The sequence below is a fragment of the Anomaloglossus baeobatrachus genome, chromosome 1 (genome assembly GCF_048569485.1).
Source record: "Anomaloglossus baeobatrachus isolate aAnoBae1 chromosome 1, aAnoBae1.hap1, whole genome shotgun sequence".
In the NCBI taxonomy this organism is placed as follows: domain Eukaryota; kingdom Metazoa; phylum Chordata; class Amphibia; order Anura; family Aromobatidae; genus Anomaloglossus; species Anomaloglossus baeobatrachus.
The window spans coordinates 359,579,892-359,606,011 of NC_134353.1; the positions used below are offsets into that span (position 1 = coordinate 359,579,892).

General features: G+C 45.2%; 2 protein-coding genes across 2 annotated transcripts in view; one reads left to right on the forward strand and one right to left on the reverse strand.

The window, feature by feature from the left end:
* Positions 1–1,459: 1,459 nt before the first annotated feature.
* DNAJA1 (DnaJ heat shock protein family (Hsp40) member A1) lies at positions 1,460–24,175 on the reverse strand. The gene is made up of 9 exons (XM_075352446.1): positions 24,067–24,175; positions 8,837–8,989; positions 8,042–8,222; positions 7,848–7,952; positions 5,721–5,948; positions 3,315–3,429; positions 3,115–3,230; positions 2,931–3,031; positions 1,460–2,498 (listed from the first exon to the last, which is right to left on the reverse strand). The coding sequence occupies exons 2-9, from the start codon at positions 8,966–8,968 to the stop codon at positions 2,277–2,279; spliced, it is 1,200 nt and encodes a 399-aa protein (XP_075208561.1). The 5' UTR covers positions 8,969–8,989; positions 24,067–24,175; the 3' UTR covers positions 1,460–2,276.
* APTX (aprataxin) overlaps positions 23,870–26,120 on the forward strand; it is a 57,412-nt gene continuing 55,161 nt past the window's right edge. The window contains exon 1 of the mRNA XM_075352447.1: positions 23,870–24,336. The gene's annotated coding sequence lies outside the window, so the exon portion shown is untranslated. The remainder of the gene's footprint in view (positions 24,337–26,120) is intronic.

Here is a 26,120-nt window from a genome sequence, read left to right on the forward strand (position 1 = left end):
ACACACACACGCAGGCAGGCAGGCAGAGCGGGGGCTGGGTAGAGCGGAGGGAGGGGGTGTCATTAGAGACGGTAACGGTGAGGGGAGGGGCTGCAGCAGTAGCGGGGGCTGGGGACAGCGGAGGGAGGGGGTGTCATTAGAGACCGTAACGGCGGGGGGAGGGAGGGGGTGTGTTGGAGACAGTAACGGGGGAGTGGAGGTGGCCCGTACTCACACATCCCGGCGGTTGACAGGGGAAAGTGCAGCATACAGCATACGCTGTGAGCGCCACAATGATGGCGCTGATCTCCTTCCTCTGCTGTGATCTGGACAGCGCAGGGGGCGCGTCCAGGTCACAGCAGACGCCCACTGTAACGTTACTGATGGGGTCGGATCACGACCACTGTTCTCTATGCACAGGGGCTGCCCATAAAGGAGTGAGTAACTGTCGTTACACACACAGCAAATCCATGGCAGCCCCCAGTGCCTCCAGTAAAATTAGAATTAAGTAAAAAACTAAATAAGCAGCGATTTTCATTTTGTATTAAAAACACTTGATTTCTTAATCACTATTTTTAATACAAAAATAAAAAACCACGCGATAACTTTTTTTTTTAAAGGTAAGGTAAGTTTTAAAAAAATGAAAAAAAACCCTAGAAGTTCAAATCACCCCCTTTTGCCCCATTGAAAATTTAAAAAGCGTTAAAAAAAATAAAAAATACACATTTGGTATCGCCTATCAAAACAAAATCCATTAATCTGATTGGATTTTTTTGCCACTACGCTGTTTACCAAATGCCAAAATTACGTTTTATGGTTGCCACAAATTTTGCACTAAATGCAATAACAGGCGATCAAAACGCAGCATCAGTGCAAAAAAAATGGTACCGTTAAAAAAGTCGGCCTGAGATGCAAAAAATAAGCAGTCACTGAGCCATAGATCCCGAAAAATGAGAACGCTACGGGTCATGGAATATGGCGTAAAACATGCGCCTTTTTTCGGACAAACTTCTGATTTTTGTTTAACCCCTTAGATAAATGTAAACCTATACATGTTTGGTGTCTACGAACTCTGACCGACCTGAGGCATCACCCTGACACATCAGTTTTACCATATAGTGAACACTGAGTAAAATCTCAAAAACAATCGCGCTATCGCACTTTTTGCATTTTTTCCGCATTTGGAATTTGCCTTTTTCCAGTACACTATAAGGTAAAACTTGTGGCTTCAATTTAAAAGTACAGCTCGTTCGCAAAAAATGAGCCCTCACATGACCATATTGACTGAAAAATAAAAAAAAGTTACGTCTCTCGGAAGAATGGTGGAAAAAATTAAAAAAAAAAATTCCAAGTGAAAATTTGGTTGGTCGTGAAGGGGTTAACATTTTTTTACAGCATTGCTGTAGTTTTTTTTTTTAATAAATCTGTACTACTTAAACATGTGGCATGCAAGGATTACTAGTGAAATCAGAGGCTATAGTTCCATTTTATTAATTAGAATTTAATAGGATGTCACTTTGACACAATATAAGCACTAGTGTCAATCATCTGAAGCATTGAAATTATCCGGTATGACATAACAACCAGTTAGTGGATCCAGGAACTTCAGGGATGTTTTGTCAGGATGCACAAAAAAAAAGTTAAATATGTATATAAATTAAGACCATGTAAAACCAGGTTGAATTCACATGTGCAAACTGAAAATCTAATCAGCCTTGATCTGTGACATCCTTTGATTATTATTAAATAACCTATGTAGACAGAAGATATCTGAAGAGCGCATAAGAGGTTAACATGCCGTTTACCTGAGCTCACAAGACATTTACACACTACTAGTTAAACTGTGGGGTGGACATTTGGTTGTACTGCAGAAGGGACATCAGTCATTCATGTGATCACTAGTGCCAGGTATTGGCTGTCACACTGACTGCGAAGGGACAGAGATTGGCTACGGCGGTTACTTGAATGGTTGACCTTAATTCATTGCTGCAGGACAGGCGAGTACTCTTGAAAAATCACATAACCCCTTTAACATTCCCTGTAGTTTCATACGTTAAACACATCAAGTATGCACTGGGATTAGAGTCTCCATGTACAAATACAAGTTTATCAAGTTTCAGTACTGAAGAAACCCTAAATCCACTGCTGGACATCTTCTATGCATCTTCAGGACAAGAAGTGAATGCCAGCACGAAGTGGCTCTCAAGCCCCCCCAAAATGCACTGCATTTACATCTTCTTTTCCCCACTGGGTTGTAAAAAGTTATACCGGAAATCTAAAATTTCATCGCTTTAAATCTAAGAGGTTTGGCACTGAACGCCGCCTCTTGGGTGATCTTCGTCGTCATCATGATAAGCTTCTCCATTGAAATGTGAACGCCTTTGCTGAGCAGGATCAAATTCCATGAGCTCCACTTGCTCCATGTCTTCATTCTCCTCAATCACTTTTCTTGAAGGAAGAAGCTTTTCTAACAAAGGAAGTTTGTCTGCTGAAATGAAGCCACTGGAGGGAAAGTTAACCTACAATAAAGTAAAAATTCATCATTTACAATTGCTTTAATCGGACGCGTCCGGAATTTTTTTAGGGTTTCATTACAGTTGAAACCAGAAGAACGCCAGCCTACAAGCTGTTCTTCATAAGAACTATGTAATGGTAGTTAGGTGGGCTTCAGCAGAACCCCCCCCACAGCAAGCTATTCTCATACGGCAATCCAATAAGAGGATGATGGCAAAATAACACAAAGAAGGGCTCACTACACATTATAAAGGTATGTTACGTCTGGAAGGGGTTAAAAGGGCTAAGCTGTGGTACCAGACAATGACACTCATAGTAGTCTTTCAGCTGGGTAACTACCATCTAGTGGACATGTTGGGTACGATATTCAAATTAGAGGAGTATGGACTAATTCATGGTAAGGTCAACCCTAAAGTTGTGCAGAAGAGATTACTAACCTGGAATTCAATAATAAGGCGTCCCTTTTCATATGGCCTTCGATAGATGGGCATACCTTCATTTAGCACACATTTAATATCTCCATGTTTGACAATCTGACCTAGAAGACAACACACCGGGTGTTACTGGTCTTTAGCAAATCTACTTGGTATGAACCAATTTCAAGTCAGTGAATCTACAAACCAGGATGAGAAGTAATAATTATGGTCCTCGAATCAAGCGTCATTATGGGTTTCTGAAAACCACACAGTGCCTCCACCAGCTCTATCTCCATGTGCATCAGAAGATCTTCTCCCCTCCTACAATACATTGCACAAAAAAGTTAGCAGTCCTATTTAGAATGTTAAAATAGGAATATTGAAACAGAACGTGTCTCTTTATACCTAGTAAATACAGAATGATCCTTTAGGTCCAGTACAATGATGATATCTCCAGGTTCAAGGCCTGGTTCTTGGTCACCCTCTCCTGAGAATGTGATCTTCTGGCCATCCTTCATTCCTGGATATCAATAGAGAGAGAAGTGCTACTTGTGGAGGAGGAACAATTTAAAACAAAAATACCTGCATTTTTTACTACTACTTTAGGCACAAAATATTTATTGTGAGTAGGCATTTATTTCGTGCCACCTCACCTACTTCTATACATTCTCCCCCTCCATTGTGGGAAGTTGGGTCATGTGATCTCCAGTCTGAATCTGTCCAGCTCATGTGCTGCTCATGTGTAGACAGGAAGTCAGTCTTCAACTTCCTGCAAACTACAGGATGACATCACAGAAAATCCCCTTGGACGGCTGACAGCTCCCACCCAGCTCACTGTCCCCCTGTATTCCCATGCAGCTAAACACAGTATAGACTTGTTCCCATCAGATTTTTTTTTGTTTTCAGCTTGTAAGCTACCCTTGAAAAATGAATGTTGTGTTATGACTAGTCGTTATGGGCAGCAAACAGTTTCATAATATGCCTATATCATTCCTACTTTACATAAGCAGTGATATACAATAGGTGAGAGTGGTTTCAGAGACAGTCTCAGTGTATCCTGAGACTAAGGGGCACTTTGCACACTACGACATCGCAAGCCGATGCTTGCGATTCCGAGCGAGATATTCCCAGCCCCCGTCGCAGCAGCGATATCTTGTGATTCCTGGCATAGCGAACATTATTGCTACGCCAGCTTCACATGCACTCACCTGCCCTGCGACCCGCCTCCTTAAGGGGGCAGGTCGTGCGGCGTCATAGCGGCGTCACACGGCAGGCAGCCAATAGAAGCGGAGGGGCGGAGATTAGCAGGACGTAAACATCCCGCCCACCTCATTCCTTCCGCATAGCTGGCATGAGCTGCAGGACGCAGGTAGATGTTCCTCGCTCCTGCGGCTTCAGACACAGCGGTGTGCGCTGCCGCTGGAACGAGGAACAACATCGTAACATCGGTCATTTCCAAATTCTGGAAATGACCAACGCTACACAGATAAGATTACGATGATTTTGCGCTCGTTAATCGTATCAAAAAGCCTTTACACACTAAGATATCGCCTGCGACACCGGATGTGCGTCACTTTCAATTTGACCCCACCGACATCGCACCTGCGATGTTGTAGTGTGCAAAGTGCCCCTAAGAGTATTCTTTGTGATGTGTATACAGCAGACTCCTCTGCATACACCCGGTAAAACCGCTCTATGCGGCTAATCACTACCAACCATCAGATATGAGAAAGCACTGTGATGAGGCTTTGGCATCTACAAAATGTAGTCTCCACATAAGGCCTGTTTCACACGTCAGTGATTCTGGGACATGTGTGCTAGTTTTTATACGTACCAGAATCACGGACATGCACAGACCCATTAAAATCAATGTGTCTGTGCGCACACAGTGATTTTTCATTGACCGTGTCTCTGTGCGGTGTACACGCGTGGCCATGTGCTCCACAGAGACATGTCCGTTTTTTTTCTGGCATCACTGATGTCCCACGGACCACACTGTGGTGTGATCTGTGAAACACGTACCAGAAAAACACGGACATTGAAAATAAAAAGCATTTTTTAACTCCCCTTCTCCAGCGCTGCTTGTCTCCAGCCTTCGCTGGCTGCTGCTTCAAAGCTGACTAATTACTAGCATACATATTCATTTATGCATGGCACAGCCGACCCGGAAGTAGCTGCAGCGGGGGCGTAAACACAACAGAGCCGAAGAGTTCAGCACCACGGACAGCAGGAACTGGGACAGGCGAGTATACCTCCATGTGCAATCACGGATGACAAATCACTTATTGCACATGGACAACCCACGTGTGCTGTGATTCACATATGTGTTTTACACTGACGTGCGAAACAGCCCTTAGGAGGAAGAAACAACCAAACATACAACCCAGACAAAGCCTGCGAAAATCAAGCCATAGGCAAGAATCGAGACATAAGACAAATTATTATTAAAGAAGAAAGGACTTGGCTTTTCTTTTAGGATGGGTTGAAATTTTTTTGGCACAATTTTGGACTATATATTTTTTCATTATTACTCTATAAAAAAAATATAAATAAATCTCAGAATCACTGGGATATGTAGAAGCATTTCTTACTAGAAGAAATGTACACTTTGAAAAATTGGTATCTGTTCACAAGGTCACAACCAGCTTTGGCAACTGGGATTAAAAAAGTGCCCCGTATGTGGACAGTCATATTTTGATTAAAACATACTAAATTTTAAGTATCTGCACACAGCATAGTTTTCTGAATTAACTGAAAAATAACTGTTTTCCATGATGAGGTTCCCTTGAATTTAACAGTCTGCACACAAACCTTTGTCAATGTGAACTTCAAGAATCTTCTTTTCTCTGACAATTTTCCTGCCATTGCAATTCTTGCATCGGTCTTTTGGACTGATTCTTTCCCCTTGTCCTTGACACTCTGGACATACAGATTGGATCTGTTGGACCATTCCTGGTCCTATCTGATGGATCCTTATTTGCACTCCAGAACCCCTGCAATTCGTACAACACTCCACAGCTCCTTTTCTACCACCACGACCTGAAATTAAAAGCGCAATTTTTTCAGGACCCTAGCAGTACACTATTTAAATCAAGTCAATCCTACAAAATACATTCCAATGCAGAATTGAAGACTACATACCATCCTGGAGGCCACATACAATGTGAGCATTCAGATTACAAGCCATTAGAGAGAATCTGTAGGATCTCCCGATATGTAAAATACAATTTGCTACATGGACCTAATAAAAACTTTATAGCATAATTTTCCCGGAACTCTGAAGTATACTATTCCTCCTGCGTGTTAGGCCTAAGACACGGCATGAAAATCGAAGCGCGTGTAATGCAATAAAACATCGCATTCCACTCGGACAAATATTAGCCTATGTGCCAGCACCCATGAGCAATTATTTTCTCAGCCCTAATCAGACCGAGAAACAGTCGCAGCATGCTGCGGGTGCAATGCGATTCTGTTCCACTCGCACCCCTGCAAGTCTATGGGGCGAGAGAAACATTGCACTGACTTGCGTTACACCGGTGTAATGTGATAGCAGTGCGATTCTCGCATCAGCCGTCAGATAAATCCCTCCCTCTCCTCCGTAGCGCCAGCCCGCCCCTCCTCAGCACTGGCCCGCCCCCCCACAGCTGTGGCCCAATTGCATGATTGGACCACAGTCGCAATAACACTCGCATGACACTTGGCTCCCGCTGTGCTGCCAGCGTGAGCAGAGTGTCATGCGAGGGAATAGGAGTAGATCCCCGTGTGGCCCCGGCCTTAAAGTGAGATTTCCATGCCTAAAGCCCACTTTACATGCTACAATTTATCTTACGATGTGTCGGCGGGGTCACGTCGTAAGTGACGCACATCCGGCATTGTAAGTTACATTGTAACATGTAACAGTTACGTGCGATTGAACGGCAAAACGTTCATCGCACGCACGTCGTTCATTCCTCATGAATTGAACGTCAGGTTGTTCATCATACCTGGGGTACCACACATTGCAGTGTGTGACACCCCGGGAACGATGAACAGATCTTACCTGCGTCCTGCGTCTCCCGGCCAGCAATGCGGAAGGAAGGAGGTGGGCGGGATGTTTATGTCCCGCTCATCTCCGCCCCTCCGCTTCTATTGGCCGGCTGCCGCGTTACGTCGATGTGACTCTGAACGTCTCTCCCACTCCAGGAAGTGGACGTTCGCCGCCCACATCGAGGTCGTATGGACGGGTAAGTACGTGTGACGGAGGTTAATAGTCTGTGCGGCACATTCAACAGAATTGAATGTGCCGCACATACGATGGGGGCGGTTACGAACGCATACGATATCATATGCGAAATCGTAACATGTAAAGCAGGCTTAATACTGTTTATGCAATCTTTCCATAGGTCATCAATATTAGACTGGGAGAAGTCTGACTATTGCTCCCAGACATCAGAATATTGAGCTATGTAAACACACCCATCGCTGATTGACAGTTTGCTGACAACTTTGAGTACAAAGGAAGCTGCAAATTAGTTATGGCGGCAAGATACCTAGTCCTCTAGTGAATCTCCTGCTGATAAAACACTAATTGTATTAAATTTACAGCATAATAAGTGACATCACTGGAATCTGGCTCTATATTATGCTGCTCTCAGGTTAAATAGCAAAAACCTGCTCACAGGTTTAATGATTTAAATCTTGAGCTCAATATTTTGGGATTTTTAAGAATGAGTAATTATGAGAACAAAACAATTGGTTTCCCAAAACATTTCTAGTGACATGACAGTAACACCAGTTTTTCTGACTTGAGAGCAATCATATTCTATTCCATTGACTAACAATCTAGCAATGGCTATAAACATGCATTAAATAGCAAATAGCATAGGCCTTGGAATGAGGTTACTATGAAGTACATCAAGTACAATTCTAGTGCTTGCAAGTAAGGTACATCACATTTACCTTCACATTTGTCACAGATTGTGTTCTTCTGTAATGCCAGTTTTCGTGTTGCACCATTATATAGATCCTCCAATGACACAGACAGCTGATGGACTACATTTTTACCTACAAGCGATAATACTCTGGATCAGCACAACAGACTTCACAAAATCAAGAACTTGCAGAAGACCATTTTATTTGAACAAGCACAATACCTCGTCGCTCCCTCTGCATTCTTCCTCCTCCACCGAAAAACATATCAAAGATGTCCATTGGTGATCCAAATCCGCCACCTCCCATTCCTCCCTCTTTGATGGCCTGCTCACCACCCTTGTCATACAAGTCTCGCTTCTTTGCATCAGAAAGCACTTCATAGGCTTGGGAAATCTGTTTAAACTGTAAAATGCATTGAAGTTACTACATATTATTAACACAAGCCCTAATACTTTAAAAGGGGCATTCCCATCAGAAGATAAATTTAAAAGGGAATCTGTCAAGTTATTTTCTGAAACAAAACTAATGATATTATGAAAAAGGGCTTGGGCAGCCCTTTCAGGATCAGTGACTTATTGCTCTACTTTCTCTTGCTGTAAACCCCGAAGAATTCAGTGTCTTCTGCCGGCAAGTAAAGCATACGTAAATCCAAATTGATTATGTACTGCTCCCCATGCCCATCTCTCCTGTACAGGCATTAGTGATGGCAAAGGACAGAAGATTTTTCCTACCACTAATGCCAGCACAGGATCAGTTTAGATTTACATATGCTTTACTAGCCAGCACACGACATCGGGGCTCACAGCAAGAGAACAGCAAGGTAGAGCAATAAAAGTTACTGATCCTGAAAGGGCTGCACAAGTTTTTAGATATTCATATGAATGGGTGAAAAATGCTGCAAAAAGTCTGAAATAATTAAACTGCCCAAAAAAAAAAAAAAAAAAAAAATTCTATACTCATTCTGCTAGAAAAGCCAAATGTGAACAAACAAGTAAATCAAGCATAACAATACCAACCTTTTCCCCTTCATTGGGATTCTTGTCTGGATGGTACTTTAGTGCTAGTTTTCTGTACGCCTTTTTGAGTTCATCCTGGGTGGCGTTAGGCTTTACCCCTAGTACGTCGTAGTACCCTGTTTCAACCACCATTTTTCTTCAGGTATCTTCAATCTATACAGTAAAAAGAAGCATTTTTCTATATTACACACCACAGTATGAGGGAGTCAGATATTTAATGTATATCCCATCTCTGATCTAGGAGTTTTCTAGGTTTATTGAAGTGAAAGCCAGGTGTCTTCCATATCAACTATATAGAGAATCCCTTCAGAGATACAGCACTGAGTCTCCCATGAATGGAGATCCTGTAAGTGCTCATGTAGATCCACACAATGGACATTATGCATAATGCCAGTTTCCAAAGAGAACAACAACATTGCCCATAGCAAGCAGTGGTTTCCTTTACTTCTCAGAAAACAAAACAAACCTGGAATTGTATTGTTTGCATTACCATAGCAACCGCTGCTAGTAAATAAGAAGGCACCTGAATGGATACCATAGACAGCAAAAGGACATAGTAAGGCTATGCAAAAGAAGAATGCCGTGGAGACACCATCACGTTTCTCAACGCTGGCAGGAAACTAGCCAGGTCTTTCACCGGGAAGGAACAACCACGGGAAGGGCAGTCTCAAGTCAAGGAAACCGCCTATACCAAAACATGGTATCCATCCACAGACAGCTGTTTCGGGGTATTTGCCCCTCATCAGTTTGGAGTAGGAAACTAGCTAGTGGGAGCAACGACTAATAGAAGACTACATAGGTAAGGATGGTTGACCTCGGGGAGATCAACATCCAACACTGCGGAGACACCATCACGTGTTTCCCACTAGCCAGTTTCCTACTCCACACTGATGAGAGGCAAATACCCCGAAACGGCTGTCTGTGGATAGATACCATGTTTTGGTATAGGTGGTTTCCTTGATTGGAGATTGCCCTTCCCGTGGTTGTTCCTTCCCGGTGAAAGACCTGGCTAGTTTCCTGCCAGCGTTGAGAAACATGTGATGGTGTCTCCGCGGCATTCTTGTTTTGCATATTTTCCCAGGGGGCCTTGTTCTAGTGTCACTGCGTTGAGAAACACGTGATTATGTCTCCACCGTGTTAGATGTTGATCTCCCCGAGGTCAACCATCCTTACCTATATAGTAAGGCTATGTGCACAGTGCGTTTTTGGGCTCAAAACTGCACGACTTTGCTTCCCCTGCAAAGTCTATGAGTTTTCATTTTTGCTCTCCGTCCGCAGGTTTGTTTGTTTTTTTAGCTGCGTATTTGAGGTGTTTATTCACCTTTTTTGTTTTTGTTATAAAAGTAAAAAAAAAAAAAAAAAAAAAAAGGGGTCATGTCAATTCTTTTCTGCGTTTTTCACCCATGCAAAGCATTGGAAAAATGCAGTGATCAAAAACGCAGCAAAAAACACATGCGTTTTTAGCGGCAAAAAATGCACAAAAATGCAGCATCAAAAAAAAAAAAAAAAAAGCAACGTGCGCACATAGCCTAAGACCAGTTATGCATTTGTTTACCCCCTTCGACATGTAACATACGGTACTATTACATCAAGCGTTGGTTCCCCTTTTAAGCAAGGTCAGGAGATGAGCGGCTCCATTCCCAGTGGATTATGACAGTAGGGGTAAAGCCACACAGCGAGAAAATCGGTGCGAGTGGAGTGCGATAAAACATCGCATTCCACTCGGACCAATTCTAGCCTGTGTGTCAGCGTACATGAGCGATTATTTTCTCAGCCCTAAATCGGACCGAGAAAACAATAGCAGCATGCTGTGACTGTAATGCTCAATGCTGTTAAGACTCATTTCACTCGCACCCATTCAAGTGAATGGGGCAAGAGAAAAATCGCACTGCACTCGCGGTACACCGGTGTACCGCGCGTACAGAGAGAGAATCGCAATGGCCGGCTACGGAGGAGAGGGGGAGAAATCCCTCCCCTCCGCAGCATCGACCCGCCCCCCGCAGCGGAGGTCCTCTTGCATAGTCGGAGCTCAGTAGCAGGGACACTCGCATGACATTCGGCTCTGCTGTACTGCCAGCGCGAGCATTGCACTTGTGCCCCGTGTGGCCCCAGCCTTAAGTTAATGAATGGCTTCCAAAATTACACACAAACACACACAAACACACACAAACACACACAAACACACACAAACACACACAAACACACACAAACACACACAAACACACACAAACACTTTGAATTTTACCTGTGGATTATCCCCATACACTTGTACTAGATGCGCAGGTTAGAACCCAAATATGTTTTTGAGGCTATGCGCCCACGATCAGGACTCACTGCGTCCTGGACGCGGCGAGTCCTGACCTTCGGGGCCGCGAGTCTCCAGCTGCTTCTACCCACGATCAGGGTTCAGTACACTGTGGTCTCTCGCGAATCCGCAGAAAACAAATGACATACGGCGGCTTGGATAGATGCACCGCAGGTCAGTGTTTGCTGTGGAAGAAACAAGCACAGTGAGCACGGGGTTTCCAGCAATCAATCCACTGTGCTTGTACTGCACGGCGCAGCATTTTGGACACAGCTGAAGCATGCTGCATCCAAAGCGCTGCAAACACATAGCGGGCACGCACCCTAATGAATTTCTGCAGCGGAAACACTAAAACCACATCCAAACATGACTATCAAAGGTTTTGTCAAAGCTAAATACCCGGAAACAAAAAAAAAAAAAAAAAAAAAAAAAAAAAGCAGGTTTATTTAAAAGGAAACTGGTCACCAGGTTTTTTCCTTATTAGCTGCGGCCACCACCAAAATGCTGTATATAAGAGCCCAGGCCACTCTGTATAACTAAAAAACACTTTTATAATACTCACCTAGGGGGCGGTCGGGTCCAGTGAGGCAACGCTGGTCTTGGTACGTACGGCGCCTCCTCCATCATCACGCGATCACCGTCCTTCCTGCCCGGCCACGTGTGCATGATTTGTCCTGCTTCATTCACACAGAGGCCACCATTGCGCTGATACGCACCTTGCTCTGCCCTGCTGAGGGCAGCGCAAAGTACTGTAATGCGCAAGGAAAGATCAGAGACCGCCCGCACATGCCCACTATAGTACTTGGATCAAAGTGCGAACGCGCAGGAACATAATGTAAGCCTCTGTGAATGACGCAGAATATGTCATGCACACGGAGCTGGGCAGGAGGACTGCAATCGCACAAAATAGAGGAGGCGCCGGAAGAACAAGAGCAGAGACACCCAGCAGACCAGATGCCCCCTAGGTGAGTATTATAAAGGTGTTTTTTACGTTATACACAAAACAGCCTGGGCTCTTATATACAGTATACTAGAATGCTGCATATAAGAGCCTATTGGTGTTGGCCACACTTTATATGGGAAAAACCTGGTGACAGGTTCTCTTTAAAGCCTGACATACCAACGAGACAAAAACAGCATGAGAAAGGAGAAAAAAAAAATATGAATATCAGAATCGGAGCACAGAGGACACTCTGCTCACGCTCGCAGCAGACTCTGAGCCAAATGATATTAGCATCTCGCATCTACAGTACCTTACACTCAAGTGACCTTGCCCTAATACTCATCCCAGGAACAAGGAGAGTCTCAAACCGCAGCAAGTTAACTTACTAAAAGGAATTTGTTGCAATTTTATCGTAATCATTTAGATTAAAGATATAAATTTTAATACGAGGGGCTGCTAATAAGAAAAAAATAGTGCGAGTGGAGTGTGATATAACATCGCATTCCACTCAGACCAATTCTAGCCTGTGTCAGCACACATGAGCGATTATTTTCTCACCCTAATCGGACCGAGAAAATAATCGCAGCATGCGTCAACTGTAATGAGAGACTCTTTCTCTCGCACCCATTCAAGTGAATGGGGCAAGAGAGGGAAAAAAAAAAATACGCACTGCACTCGCAGTACACCCATGTGCCGCGGGTGCAGTGCGAGAATGGCAGTAGCCGGCTACGGAAGAGAGAGGGATATAAATCCCTCCCCTCTGCAGCAACGGCCCGCCCCCAGAAGCTGAGGTCTACTCACACGGTCGGACCTCAGTCGCAGGGACACTAGCATGACACTCGGCTCTGCTATACTGCCAGTGTGAGCCAAGTGTCATGCTAGGGGATCGCAGTAATCCCCGTGTGGCCCCAGCCTAAGTCTTTGCTCTGAAAGAAATGAGATAGGATGATGAAACTTTATATTTATTCCACATACTCTCCAGTGATGTCAACACACTTCTTAAATCATTATTCCAAGTTCTTTAAGCCTAGCAAAAAGAAGGATTTCAGTTGTGTCTCAAACCAGGCATCAGTATCAGACATGGCATCAGAAATGGTGTGAAATTTGGTACCCTTGAGGTGTTTCTTCAGGTATGGAAACAGATGATAGTCAGAGGGAGCTAGATCTGGTGAATAAGTGGGGTGGTCAACCAGATGGAAGCCCAGCTCTGCCAGTTTTGCCGTGGTCACTTGTGCAGTGTGAGTCCACTAGCAGCATGCCCTCTTTATCCCAGAACACAGACGCCATCACCTTAGTGGCTGATTTTTGCTCCCTGAACTTCTTTGGATGAGGAGAACCACTGTCCCTCCACTCTTGACTGCTCCTTGTTTTCAGGGTCATACAAATAAATCCAGGTCTCATCTATAGTGACCAGTTGATCCACGAAGTTCTTGTCAGTCTCGAAAAATAGACCGGGAAGTTTTCACTCACATACTTCTCTGATCTGTTGTCAAACATTTGGGGACACACTTTGCAGATCACTTCCTCATGTCCAAATGTTCATGGATAATGACACAAACATGTTCACAGGAAATCCCCATGTTGTCCGCTTTTGCTTTAGCTGAACTTCGTTGATTCTCCAATATGAGGTTGTGCACAGCATCAACGATCTCCGGAACAACAACCATTCTCTGTCATCCAGAGCGTTCCTCATCACTGATGCTGAAGTCGCCCATTTTAAATTTGGAAACCCAGTTCTTAACTGTGGAATATGAAGGGCATTGATCCCCCAATGTCTGCGACATATTACCATGAATATCCTACATGGACTTTCCTTGCAGAAACAAAAATGTTATCACTCCTCTGTTCTCAGTTGCTGTGAATATCGCATTAGACTCAGCCATTTTGTTTTCCCGTGTGCATAGAACACTCTTGCCATAAGCAACAAAACACGAAATTTTGAAAACATTAGATACATAAGGCTTTCGTGTGATCCAATATTCGTTACCATAGAAACACAAAAAAGATCTCAAAGGCAAAGACTTAGCAGCACTTCGTATTTATCCTTTTTTTTCTGGGGGCTACTATTTTCCATTTGTTTGTGTAAGTGTCTGAGCATGACACTTAGGGGTACTTTGCACACAGAGATAAATCTTTGGCAGATCTGTGGTTGCAGTGAAATCATGGACATATTGTTCCATTTGTGCACAGCCACAAACCTGGCACTGATTGTCCACAATTTCACTGCAACCACAGATCTGCCGCAGATTTATCTCTGTGTGCAAAGTACCCCTTAGGCCGGTGTCACACTTGAGTGTATCAAGTCGCATCACCTGGCACGGCCTGCTGCTCCCCGGACAGGAGCATGCAGCGGCACAGAAATACATGCAGCCAACCCACTCCTGTCCAGAGTGCGGCAGACCGTGCGATGATACTCGCAAGTGTGACACTAGCCTAACATGCGGTAAATACAGCAGCTCCCTTGGCACACTCATGGACTGTTCAGGACAGTCTGTGAGGGAACCAGGTGCCAATGAGAACTGTGCTGTGAGCTACAGTTTCCCAGTAACTGCATGGAAATCCGAGCCTTAGGGTATGTGCGCACGTTGCTTTTTACCTGCTTTTTACCTGCTTTTTTGCTGCTTTTTCTTCTGCGCTATTTAATGCCAAAATGGATGTGTTCTTCTATTCAAGCAAAGTCTATGGGAATTTGGGTTTCTTGTTCACACTATGTTGTTCAAAATGCTGCCTTTTTGAGGCAGAACTTTGGTCAAAAACTCAGCTTTTCAAAGAAGCAACATGTCAATTGTTTTTGCCATTTGGGTTTTGCACTGCAAAGCTGAGTTTTTGACCAAAGTTCTGCCACAAAAAGGCAGCATTTTGAACAACATAGTGTGAACAAGAAACCCAAATTCCCATAGACTTTGCTTGAATAGAAGAACACATCCATTTTGGCATTAAACAGCGCAGAAGAAAAAGCAGCAAAAAAGCAGGTAAAAAGCAGGTAAAAAGCAACGTGCGCACATACCCTTATGGCAATGGTGGGAACAGGTTGGACAGTCCGATATTGTGCTACTAATACCAGGCAACTGACCTGTCCTCACCAATGGAAAAAGTTACTGTCACAGCTGTGCTCTCACCTCAGAGCAGACCGGTTGAGTTTACAATGTCAGTGTGCCAAGCTGTGCTCACCAATAGCAGTGTCCTGAACTCAGCAGTATAACCATCATGCTGCTAAGATTCTAACACTGACCGAGCTATAGGCACTGCTCATGCACATAAGACCGGGGCCACACAGGGCACTAGCGCGATGCTCGCACGACACTCGGCTCGCGCTGGCAGCACAGCAGGAGCTGAGTGTCATGCGAGCGTCCCTGCTAGTGAGGTCCGACTGTGCGAGCGGACCTCAGCTGCGAGGGGAGGGCTGGCATGGAGGAGGGGCGGGAGGGATTTCTCTCCCCCTCTCCTCCGTAGCTGGCTATTGTGATTCTCGCTTTGCATGTGCGGTATACCGGTGTACCGCGATTTTTCTCTCGCCCCATTCACTTGAACGGGTGCGAGAGAAAAAAAGAGTCTCGCATTATAATCGCAGCATGCTGCGATTGTTTTCTCGATCCAATTAGGGGTGAGAAAATCGCTCATGTGCGCTGACACAGGCTAGAATTGGTCCGAGTGGAATGCAATGTTTTATCGCACTCCACTCGCACCGATTTTCTCGCCGTGTGGCTTAGGCCTAACAGAATCTGTGTTGCCAGTGGGTGTCTTGACTGTCCACATATCAGCGTGACTTCGCAGTCACCAACACAATTGTCACCATACTGACCCTAAGGCTGTTTTCACACATCCGTTTTTTGCCGTGCGGCACAATACAGCGCTCTGCAGGAAAAATGCAAATTTTTTTTTTACGCCGGTTGCGATTTTTCTTGCATAGATTTACAGTAGCGCCGTATTGTGCCGCATGGCCTTGCGTTGCGTCCGTTTTTTGCTGGATGATGCATATTTAGCCCATGCGGCGGCCAAATGGAACGTTGCCTGGCACGTTTTGTTGTGTGGCAAAAAAAAAACGCATCGCGCCACATCCGGCTGATGCGGCGCGATTTCCAATGCATGCCTATGGACGCCGGATGCATTTTTTTTGCACTGCGCATGCATGCCTTTGGTGTTTGTTTATGTGTTTTTTATTCTTTTCAAAATAAATAAAGTATTTTTAAACAAGTTTGGCATCATATAATCCTGTCTAAGGATAAGTTGTAGTACTGCGCATGCTCAGTAGCCAGCCGCAACCGGCAAAAACCGGATGGTCCGCATGTAAAAACTTATGCAAAGGATGCGGGTTTTTTTGCCGCATCCGTTGCATAGGTTTTGGAGCCGGATTGAGCCGCAGTGCTAAAACCGGATGTGTGAAAGCAGCCTTAGCCACACGACATGAAAATCGGTGCAAGTGGAGTGCGATAAAAAAAAAAAAAAAAAAATGAGTGCAGTGCAAGAATGGCAATAGCCTCTTCAGTGATGGCCCACCCCCGCAGCTGAGGTCCGCAGGGACACTAGCATGACACACTGCTCTGCTATACTGCCAGCGTGAGCCGAGTGTCATGTGAGGATCGCAGTAATCCCCGTGTGGCCCCAGCCTAAACTTCATCCTCCCTTATCCTTTATCAAACACCCAGAGAAAAACCACAGTTGAGCATAGCCCACCCATATTTACTACAGCTGTAATGCAAGTTAGGCTGCTTTCACACTACGTTTTTTTAACATCCGTCATGAACGTTTTTTTAACGCAAAAGCGGATCCAGTGCAAATGCGTTTTCATTTCAATGCATTTGCAATGGACTCACATTAACATGCGTTCACCTGCGTTTGCGTGCGTTATAGTGAGGATCCAGCAACTTGCAGTTTAACATTTTTCAAAAACGCTACTTGTAGCATTTTTGAGCTGCGTCCAAATACTGCAAATTGCTGGATCCTGACTATACTGCACGCAAACGTATGTGAACGCTGGCATGCTGATAGGCAGGATCCTGCTTGCTCTACTGAGCATGCCCAGAAACCCAGCCTCGGGTGATCAGTCCCCCCCTCCCCTCTCTCTCTCTCTCCCCCGCCTGAGAGCTGCAGACACTCGTAACCAAGATAAATATCAGGTAACCAAGGAAAGCGCTTCTCTTAGTTACCCGATGTTTACGTCGGTTAAGTGTGCAGGCAGCAGGCAGCCCGGCTCCTAGCAGCTACGGACGCTCGTAACAAAGATAAATATCGGGTATCCAAGCAAGTTACCCGACGTTTACCTTGGTTACACGCCGGCTCCCAGTCTATCATGTTCAGTTCCACTGACTCCCGATCACATGACTCCAATGCCCGCCCATAAACTTAAAGTGACAGGATCCTACAAAATAAACACTTGCGTTTGCATGCGTTTTTTTGCTGTAAAAGAAGGATCCGCTTTTGCAGCAAAAAAACGTTCATGACGCATGTTAAAAAAACGTAGTGTGAAAGCAGCCTTAGCAGTACACTAGGTTTTCATGGCAAATGTTAGCAGCTGCTCGCCCTACTGTGTCAAAGTGGAAAATATCAAAACTACATTATTTTTCATAGTTCATAAAACACATTTATAATTTTATTTTTTTAAATCGTCCTATCAAAATAAAATTAGCCTTATTAGTAAACAAAGAGGAAAAATAAAAAAAAAATAAAAAATACGTGTATTTTTGAGTTTTGGTGGTTGTCAAAAACAAAGTATATAGAAAAAAAAAAAAGTTTGGTTTCTATTCTAAAATGATAATAAACTAAAAAAAATACTGCTAGTCAGGCACAAAAAAAATAAAAAATAAAGTTCTCCTTGCAGAGGTGTTAAGGGAACTACACTTCCTCGCCATTTTATAGTAATTAATAGGGTTTCTCATGATAGCTATTTAGCTGTGCTTACTGGAGGGACAGTAACAATTCAATTGGGACCTCTCGCATCAATGCATATGACACCTCTGTATGAGGACGCTATGCCTAGACAGCATCAAGTAAGCTCAAAGGAAGTAAAGGTAGAGAATGCGAGCCACATATGATCAAAAGCAGCGCCTACAAGTTCCATTGGAAAGTACATTGTTTTTACAAACCATACTCCGCTATGAGGAATTACTGAAGATCTTTGCACCGCAGGTAAGTCATGGGGTTTTCTTCTGCATTGGGGGGTACAGTAAAGTTAGGAATCCTGCTGATTTCCAGTTACCAGAGATCTTAGCAGACTTGGGGTAAGCTGACATGCATGCCACATACATGTAAAGGAGACTTTAGTGAGGATGCCTGATTACCTCAGATACCAAGCAGCTATCTGCATCCAAAACGCCAAGTGACTTCTGCTACAGTAAAACACGTAGTAAGTGTAAGAACATCCCATTAACTCCTTCACAACTGGCTGATTTTGCGCTTTCCATTTTTTTTTTCCGCCACTCGTCCGAGACGTAACTTTTTATTTTTCAATCAAAATAGCCATATAAGGGCTTGTTTTTTTTTTTTTGCAACGAGTTGTACTCTTAACCCCTTCACGACCCTTGACGGATCTATCCGTCATGGAGCGTGTGACGTTAAGCCCCGCCCCCTGCAGGTTGCAGCGATCCGCGCACATATCAGCTGTTTTCAACAGCTGACATGTACGCCTGCATGTTACGAGTGGAATACTTTCCACTCGCAACATTTAACCCCTTACATCTCGCTGCCAAAGTCTGGCAGCGAGATGTATATGCCCGCGGCCATGATTTTCACTTACCGCCGCCCCACCGGAAGTCACGTGCGTGATCACGTGATTTTCGGTGGTTGCCATGGTAGCACAGGGTCATGTGATGACGTCTGTAGCTATGACGAGTCACTTTCAGTTTCACTCGGCCCGGAGCCGAATGAATCAGGAAGTGAGCATATCTGCTGTTTACAGCTGTATAGCTGTGATCAGCAGATCGGGCAGAACGATCGGATTACTGATCACTATAGCACCCTAGGGAGATTAGTAAATTTAAAAAATTAAAAAAAAAAACAAAAACCTAAAAGTTCAAATCACCCCCCTTTCACCCCATTGAAAATTAAAGTGTTAAAAAAACTAAATATACACATATTTGGTATCGCCGCGTTCAGAAATGCCCAATCAAAATATAAAATCAATTAATCTGATTGGTAAACGGCGTAGTGGCAAAAAAAAAAATTGCCAACGCCAAAATTACGTTTTTTGGTCGCCGCAAGTTTTACACAAAATGCAATACCAGGCGATCAAAACATAGCATCTGCGCAAAAATGGTACCGTTAAAAATGTCAGCTCGAGACAAAAAAAAAAAATAAGTCGTCACTGAGCCAGAGATCCCAAAAAATGATAACGCTACGGGTTTCGGAAAATGGCGCAATACGTACGCCACTTTTATTGGACAAGCTTGTGATTTTTTTTAACCCCTTAGATAAAAGGTAAACCTATTCATGTTTGGTGTCTACAAACTCGCACCGACATCAGGCATCACAGTGACACATCAGTTTTACCATGAACACGGTGAATGCAACATCCCAAAAACTATTGTGCAGTCACACTTTTTTTTTGCAGTTTTTCCACACTTGGAATTTTTTTGCCGTTTTCCAATACACCATATGGTAAAACTTATGGTTTCATTTAAAAGCACAACTCGTACCGCAAAAAACAAGCCCTCATATGGCAAGATTGACGGAAAAATTAAAAAAAAAAGTTACGGCTCTCAGAAGAAGGGAAACAAAAACGCAAAAATGGGAAGTGCCCGGGCGCTGAAGGGGTTAAATGAAACTAGTAGATTTACCATACAATGTACTGGAAAACGGCAAAAAAAATTTCAAGAGCGGAAATATTGAAAAAAAAAAAAAAAAGCACGATTGTTTTTGGGATATTTTATTCACTGTGTTCACTATATGGTAAAATTAATGTGTTATGTGATGCCTCAGGTTGGTGCGAGTTTGTAGACACCAAACATGTATAGGTTTACTTTTATTTATCTCAGTGGTTAAAAAAATATCAGAAGTTTGTCCAAAAAAGTGGCACTCGTTGTGCGCCATTTTCCACAATCCATAGCATTCTCATTTTTCGGGATCTATGGCTCAGTGACTGCTTAATTTTGTGTCTCGAGCTGACATTTTTAAAAAGGTACCATTTTTGCAGAGATACTACGTTTTGATCGCCTGTTATTGCATTTTGCTCAAAATACCAAAATGTGTATATGTATATATTTTTTAACCCTTTAATTTTCAATGGGGCAAAAGGGCGATGATTGAACTTTTAGGGTTTTTTTTAATTTTTCAAAACTTTTTATTTTACTAGGGGGCTATAAAGATCAGTTGTCTGATCGCTCTTCCATATCTGCTAATAACAGCTACACAGCTGTGAACACCAGATATGCTGATCTCCTGTCTCTCACAGCTCTCTGCTGTACAAATCAGCTGACGTGTGCGGATTCCCCCTGGCTGTCCGCAGCAGTCGGGTGGGATTAACACTGAGTGCTAGGATGTAATTTTCCTGCATGCGGTCGTTAAGGGGTTAAAGGGAACCTGTGAGGTGCAATATGCACCCAGAAGCCAATTTGGGTGCATATCTAGAATCCCTGCCTAGCACTCCCAGCATGGGAAAAGTACAATATATTTTGCTACATAAGGCGCAGCCCTAATTCAAAGAAAGAAAAAAAAAAATGGGGTCCGTCTTGTAATGCAGTAGCGATGCACCGGAGTCACAGGGGCGGTGGGTGTCCCAGAAACTGTCGACTCTGCTGGGGCTGTAGCGGAGGCTGGGGCAGCTGTGCTCGGGCTTGAAAGTCAGCGCATATTGAGCTCTTGGCTCAATGACAAGTAGAGATCTCATCTGCGCAAGCGCCACCTTCGGGCGCCATTTTCCTTAAATCCACTGCTGGGAGATCAATGGGCCGGAGGCGTCATGTGCGCAGATGAGAGCTTCAGCCGAATCTGTGCAGCATTATTTGAAATCCTCACCGCCCGCCCCGCATGGCTAGTCCAGCCATCATAGCTTCCCCAGGCCCGTTGCGACCAATCTCCATTCACCCCAGTAAGCTATGTTCAGATTATAAAATGCACCCCTCTCTTAACTCCCAAATTTTTGTGAGGAAAAGTGCGTCTTATCTGAAAAATAAGGCATTTCTAAAAATTCTTTATAATATTGTAATGAGCGCAGGGGCTAGTCACAAGGGCATTGGTTCTTGAGCTCATTCTGCCCACTTAGCATGCCCACAAGGCAAGTGCGCATGATCAGAAGTCTTGGCACTTCCAGCTTCATAGTGCGCATGACCGGAAGTGCGGTGACTTTTGATCATGCACACTTAAGTCTGGCATCTGATGCAGTGACAACGGAGACATGTACGCGTGTCACTGCTGATGATGCTAGGCAATGGGCATTGAAGAGCCTGTACAGACATTGAAGATGTGTTTTTTTTCTGTGCAGATTTGTCACAATTTCCTGATGCCAACAAAGTGAATGATAATCCTGAATCCCATGCATATGTTTTTTTTCCTTGTAGATTTGGTGATAATCTAATGAGGTAAGAGACATGGCTATATCAGGAGAACTATACTACATTTCTAATTGGAGGTATATGCTAACATTATTATTATTATAATAATACCTACTACATATTGGGATAGGACCTTTGAAATGGGAATATCACTACCTCAAGTGAGTGTTCCTGTCTTCTGCGAGAGCCACTACCAGACTACTAATATTATGGCACCATTTTTTCCATCGTGCTCTACATATGAAAAGAAATATACAAACAAGTACAATAATCATGAACAATACAAGACACAGATCGGTTTAGGAGAGAGGACCCTTCCCAGGAGGGCTCAGTCTACAGGGGATGGGTGAGGATACAGTAGGTGAGGGTAGAGCTGGTTGTGCAGTGGCATCAGGTTATCTCACGGCCGAACAAACTGATCTGCTGCCGAAACTCCAATGACGAATTTCTTCTCCCCCTGCTGAGGAGTAGAAAGCCCTCCTGAAACATTAGCCTGTTGCCCGATCCCACAGACATTAGCACACTTAAGGCCCAGTCACACACAACGACTTACCAGCGATCCCGAAAACGATGCGACCTGATAGGGATCACAGGTAAGTCGCTGGTGAAATGTCACACAGTCAGACCTTACCAACGACACAGTAACGATACAGGTCGCAGTAGTGACCTGTATAACGGTCTCAGCGGTCATTGGGACCCTGTTACACAGCGTCAAACACAGCGATGTGTGCTGCCCAGCAGGACATCGCCTTTGAAGAAAATGTCCTGGACCATTCTGCAACGACTAGAGATCTACAGCAGAGGCCTGATCGCTGGTAGGTGTCACACATAAGATCGCTAACGGGATCGCTACTGCATCACAGAAACCGTGTCTCAGCTGCGATCTCGTTATGTGTGACGGTACCTTTAGTCTGATGTGTACGGAGCCTTTAGCGGTTATAACATTAGTGATAACAGCTTCACAGTTTCTAATAGAAAGCCCCATTGTAAAAGTCTACAAATCATGAAGAGGTTTGTGCCCGCTATCACAGCTCTGCTCCATGTAAGTAGGTAACACTAAGCAGCAATAACACTTAGGCTAAGTGCCCACGGGAGTTTGTACCTGCTGATATATCCGCAGGTACGGCTGCAGGTGTCCCGCAGCTGCTCCCCGGAATCCGCACCTAGTCATAGCTGCGGTAGTACAGCGAAATAGCTGCGGTAAACCTGCGAACATTCATGCGGATTACCTGCGGAAGCTCCGGCCCTATCTCCATAGTGGAGGGCCGGGATTTCCGCAGAAAGAATTGACATGCAATTACGTGCGGCTGCGGGACATCCGCAGCCGCACGTATCCGCAGCATGGACACAGCACGTCCTATAGGGTAACATGGGGAGTGTCTGTACATGCTGAAACCTGCGAATATATCTGGAAAATCCAGAAAATCTGCGGATTTTCCACAGATAAATCCGCAGGTTTAATCTCCCATGGGCACATAGCCTTAAGGCCCTGTCACACACAGAGATAAATCTTTGGCAGATCTGTGGTTGCAGTGAAATCATGGACATATTGTTCCATTTGTACACAGCCACAAACCTGGCACTGATTGTCCACAATTTCACTGCAACCACAGATCTGCCGCAGATTTATCTCTGTGTGACAGGGCCTTTTGTGTTACCATAGACAGTTGATACTTTTTGGAAGAAAGCAGCCATGTTTCTCTAATACTGTGCTATGTCAGGCCTTAGGGTACAAGTCTGCAGTCACTATGTACACACTGTACGGACTCTCCAATGCTAGGAGCGTGCTCACAAGTATGTGATTTGTCTTGTTAGAGTGCACCCGGAAGTATACAAGTTATATACTAAATGATGGGAAAGTGTTTATGTATACGAGTCCGGTTGGCGGTCCTATTCAGCAATTGATAGTCTTCCCTGGACGACTATATGCAGAGATAGCTGCCAATCACTGTGTAGGCCCACTAGTGGACTGAAGAATACAGATACAAGACCAGTGTAGAAGATACATGTCATACTGAATATTGTGCTACCATTCTGCTCCTCTCCTTCCTATAGATCATGTACGATGTGATAACGCTGGATGCAGACCACCCCTGGTCTCAGAACCTAACGACAAACTGGCACAAGCCCCCCATACATGATCAGCCACGACTGGGGTCAGGAGAGATCACATTAATAACATGGGAGGAACCCACCTAGAAGATAGCGGCCATTATCTGGGGCAGAGCCTGCTTCACCATGTCTCCCCTCCCCCTCCCGGCAACAAGCGCTACAGCAGCCCGGAAAATGTGCTACATGGCGCTGGAGGAGGGCGGCAGCAGCACTGCGCTAGGAGGGTGACGAAATATACAGTAGTGGTCCATATATACAATAGGGTCCGGCTCTAGAACACCGCTCCGGCCAGAAAGCTATGGAGGATGCTCAGGGGCCCGGCACCGTACACCAGACGCACGATTACCGGCACACAAGGCCCACCAGGAGCCGCAGCCGCACTCACCAGGCGCCGTAACACTCCTCCGTCCTTTCTCCTTCACCAGCAGCTTCTGGAAAGATCGAACAAGAGAGCCGCATCCGGGTCCTTCTGCGAACGAGAGGCGGAGAGGTAGAGGCGTGACGTCACCAATCCGGAACCGGCTCTTGCACCATGGCCCGCCCACAACTGCTGAGCGCGGACCAATCACAGACTGAGTAATGGCGGCTGGGAAATAACACACACAGAGTGACGGGACGCGCGGGGAGCCTGCGTGTCAGCACTGCAGAACGTGAGGTAACGTGGAAGCACAAACATGGCGGCTTGTGCGCCGCCTGCTGGGGATTAGTAATGGTGGAGACGTGACTGCTATGTTATGTAGATGTGTATTAGCAGGTTGTAAATAAGGCATTGGTGACAATAGTATCAGGCACTTTGTGCTCAGGGGATGAGATGCTCCATTTTTACCTCACAACTGCTTCCCTTAAAGGGCTTGTCCACTACACGTTACAGTAAAATATGGGCTGCAAAAGAGAACAGCTGCTAACCTTCCAGACCCGCCGCTGGTGGACACAGACAGACAGGGCCCCAGTGCAGGAGCAGTATCTGGCCCTATACAGTCCAATAGCTCATCATCCACAGTCAGGGGCGGGCTGGCCCGGGGGGGCAATTGCCCCTCAGGGCCGCCCTCCCAACCTCTGTACAGGGCCGACCGCCTGCTACTTAGGCTAGTTTCACACTTGCGTTCAGCGCATTCCGTCACTATGGAGAATAGCGCAGTCCGTTAACGCACTGCGCTATTCTCCATAGACTTATATGGACGACGCACTGTAACGCAAGTGTCTGCGTTGCATCCGCTGAACGACGCAGCGTCGTCATTTTGACGCTGCATCGGGCGGATGGAACGCTGCATGTAGCGTTTTTCTGCGCTTGGCAGAGTGTCAAAAAAACGTAACCTGCAGGAATCCATTTGGCGTCTGTTGTTTTTATAATGGACGCCTATGGTGGAGGATTCCGTTAGAATGCGTCATTTGACGGATTCCGTTAACGCATCCGTCTTTACACAACTGCACATGCCCAGATGTGTAAAGTCAAGGGAAAAAAACCTATAACGGATTGCGTTATTTTGTACGATCCGTTGCATGCGTCACACAACGCAGTGCTACGGATCCCGTCCAACGCAAGTGTGAAACTAGCCTTAGGCTACTTTCACACATCCGGTTTGAGCACTGCGGCTCAATCCGGCTGTGAAACCTATGCAACGGATGCGGCGAAAACACCGCATCCTTTGCATAAGTTTTTACATGCGGCCCGTCCGTTTTATTCCGGTTGCGGCACGCTACGGAGCATGCGCAGTGGAAGAAACCGCATGCGGCGGCCGGATGCGTTTTTTTCCGCATCACGCCGCATCCGGCGTCAATAGGCATGCATTGAAAAATGCGCCGCAGCGGCCGGATGCATTGTGCCGCATGGACTTGCGTTCCGTCCGTTTTTTTGTCACATGTGGCAGATTTAGCCGATGCGGCGGCCGGATTCAACGTTCCCTGGCACGTTTTTTGCTCCGGCAAAAAAAAAACGCATCCGGCCGCTGCAGCGCATTTTTCAGTGCATGCCTATGGACGGCGCGATGCTGCAAAAAACGCATCCGGCCGCCGCATGCGGTTTCTTTCACTGCGCATGCTCAGTAGTGTGTCACAACCGGAAAAAAAACGGACGGGCCGCATGTAAAAACTTATGCAAAGGATGCGGTGTTTTCACCGCATCCGTTGCATAAGTCTCACAGCCGGATTGAGCCGCAGTGCTAAAACTGGATGTGTGAAAGTAGCCTAAAGGTCCAGTCACACTAAACAACATCGCTAGCAACATCGCTGCTAACGAACAACTTTTGTGACGTAGCAGCGATGTTGCTAGCGATGTCGCTGTGTGTGACATCCAGCAACAACCTGGCCCCTGCTGTGAGGTCGTTGGTTGTTGCTGAATGTCCTGGGCCATTTTTTACTTGTTGCTCTCCCGCTGTGAAGCACAGATCGCTGTGTGTGACAGCGACAGAGCAACAACTAAATGTGCAGGCAGCAGGAGCC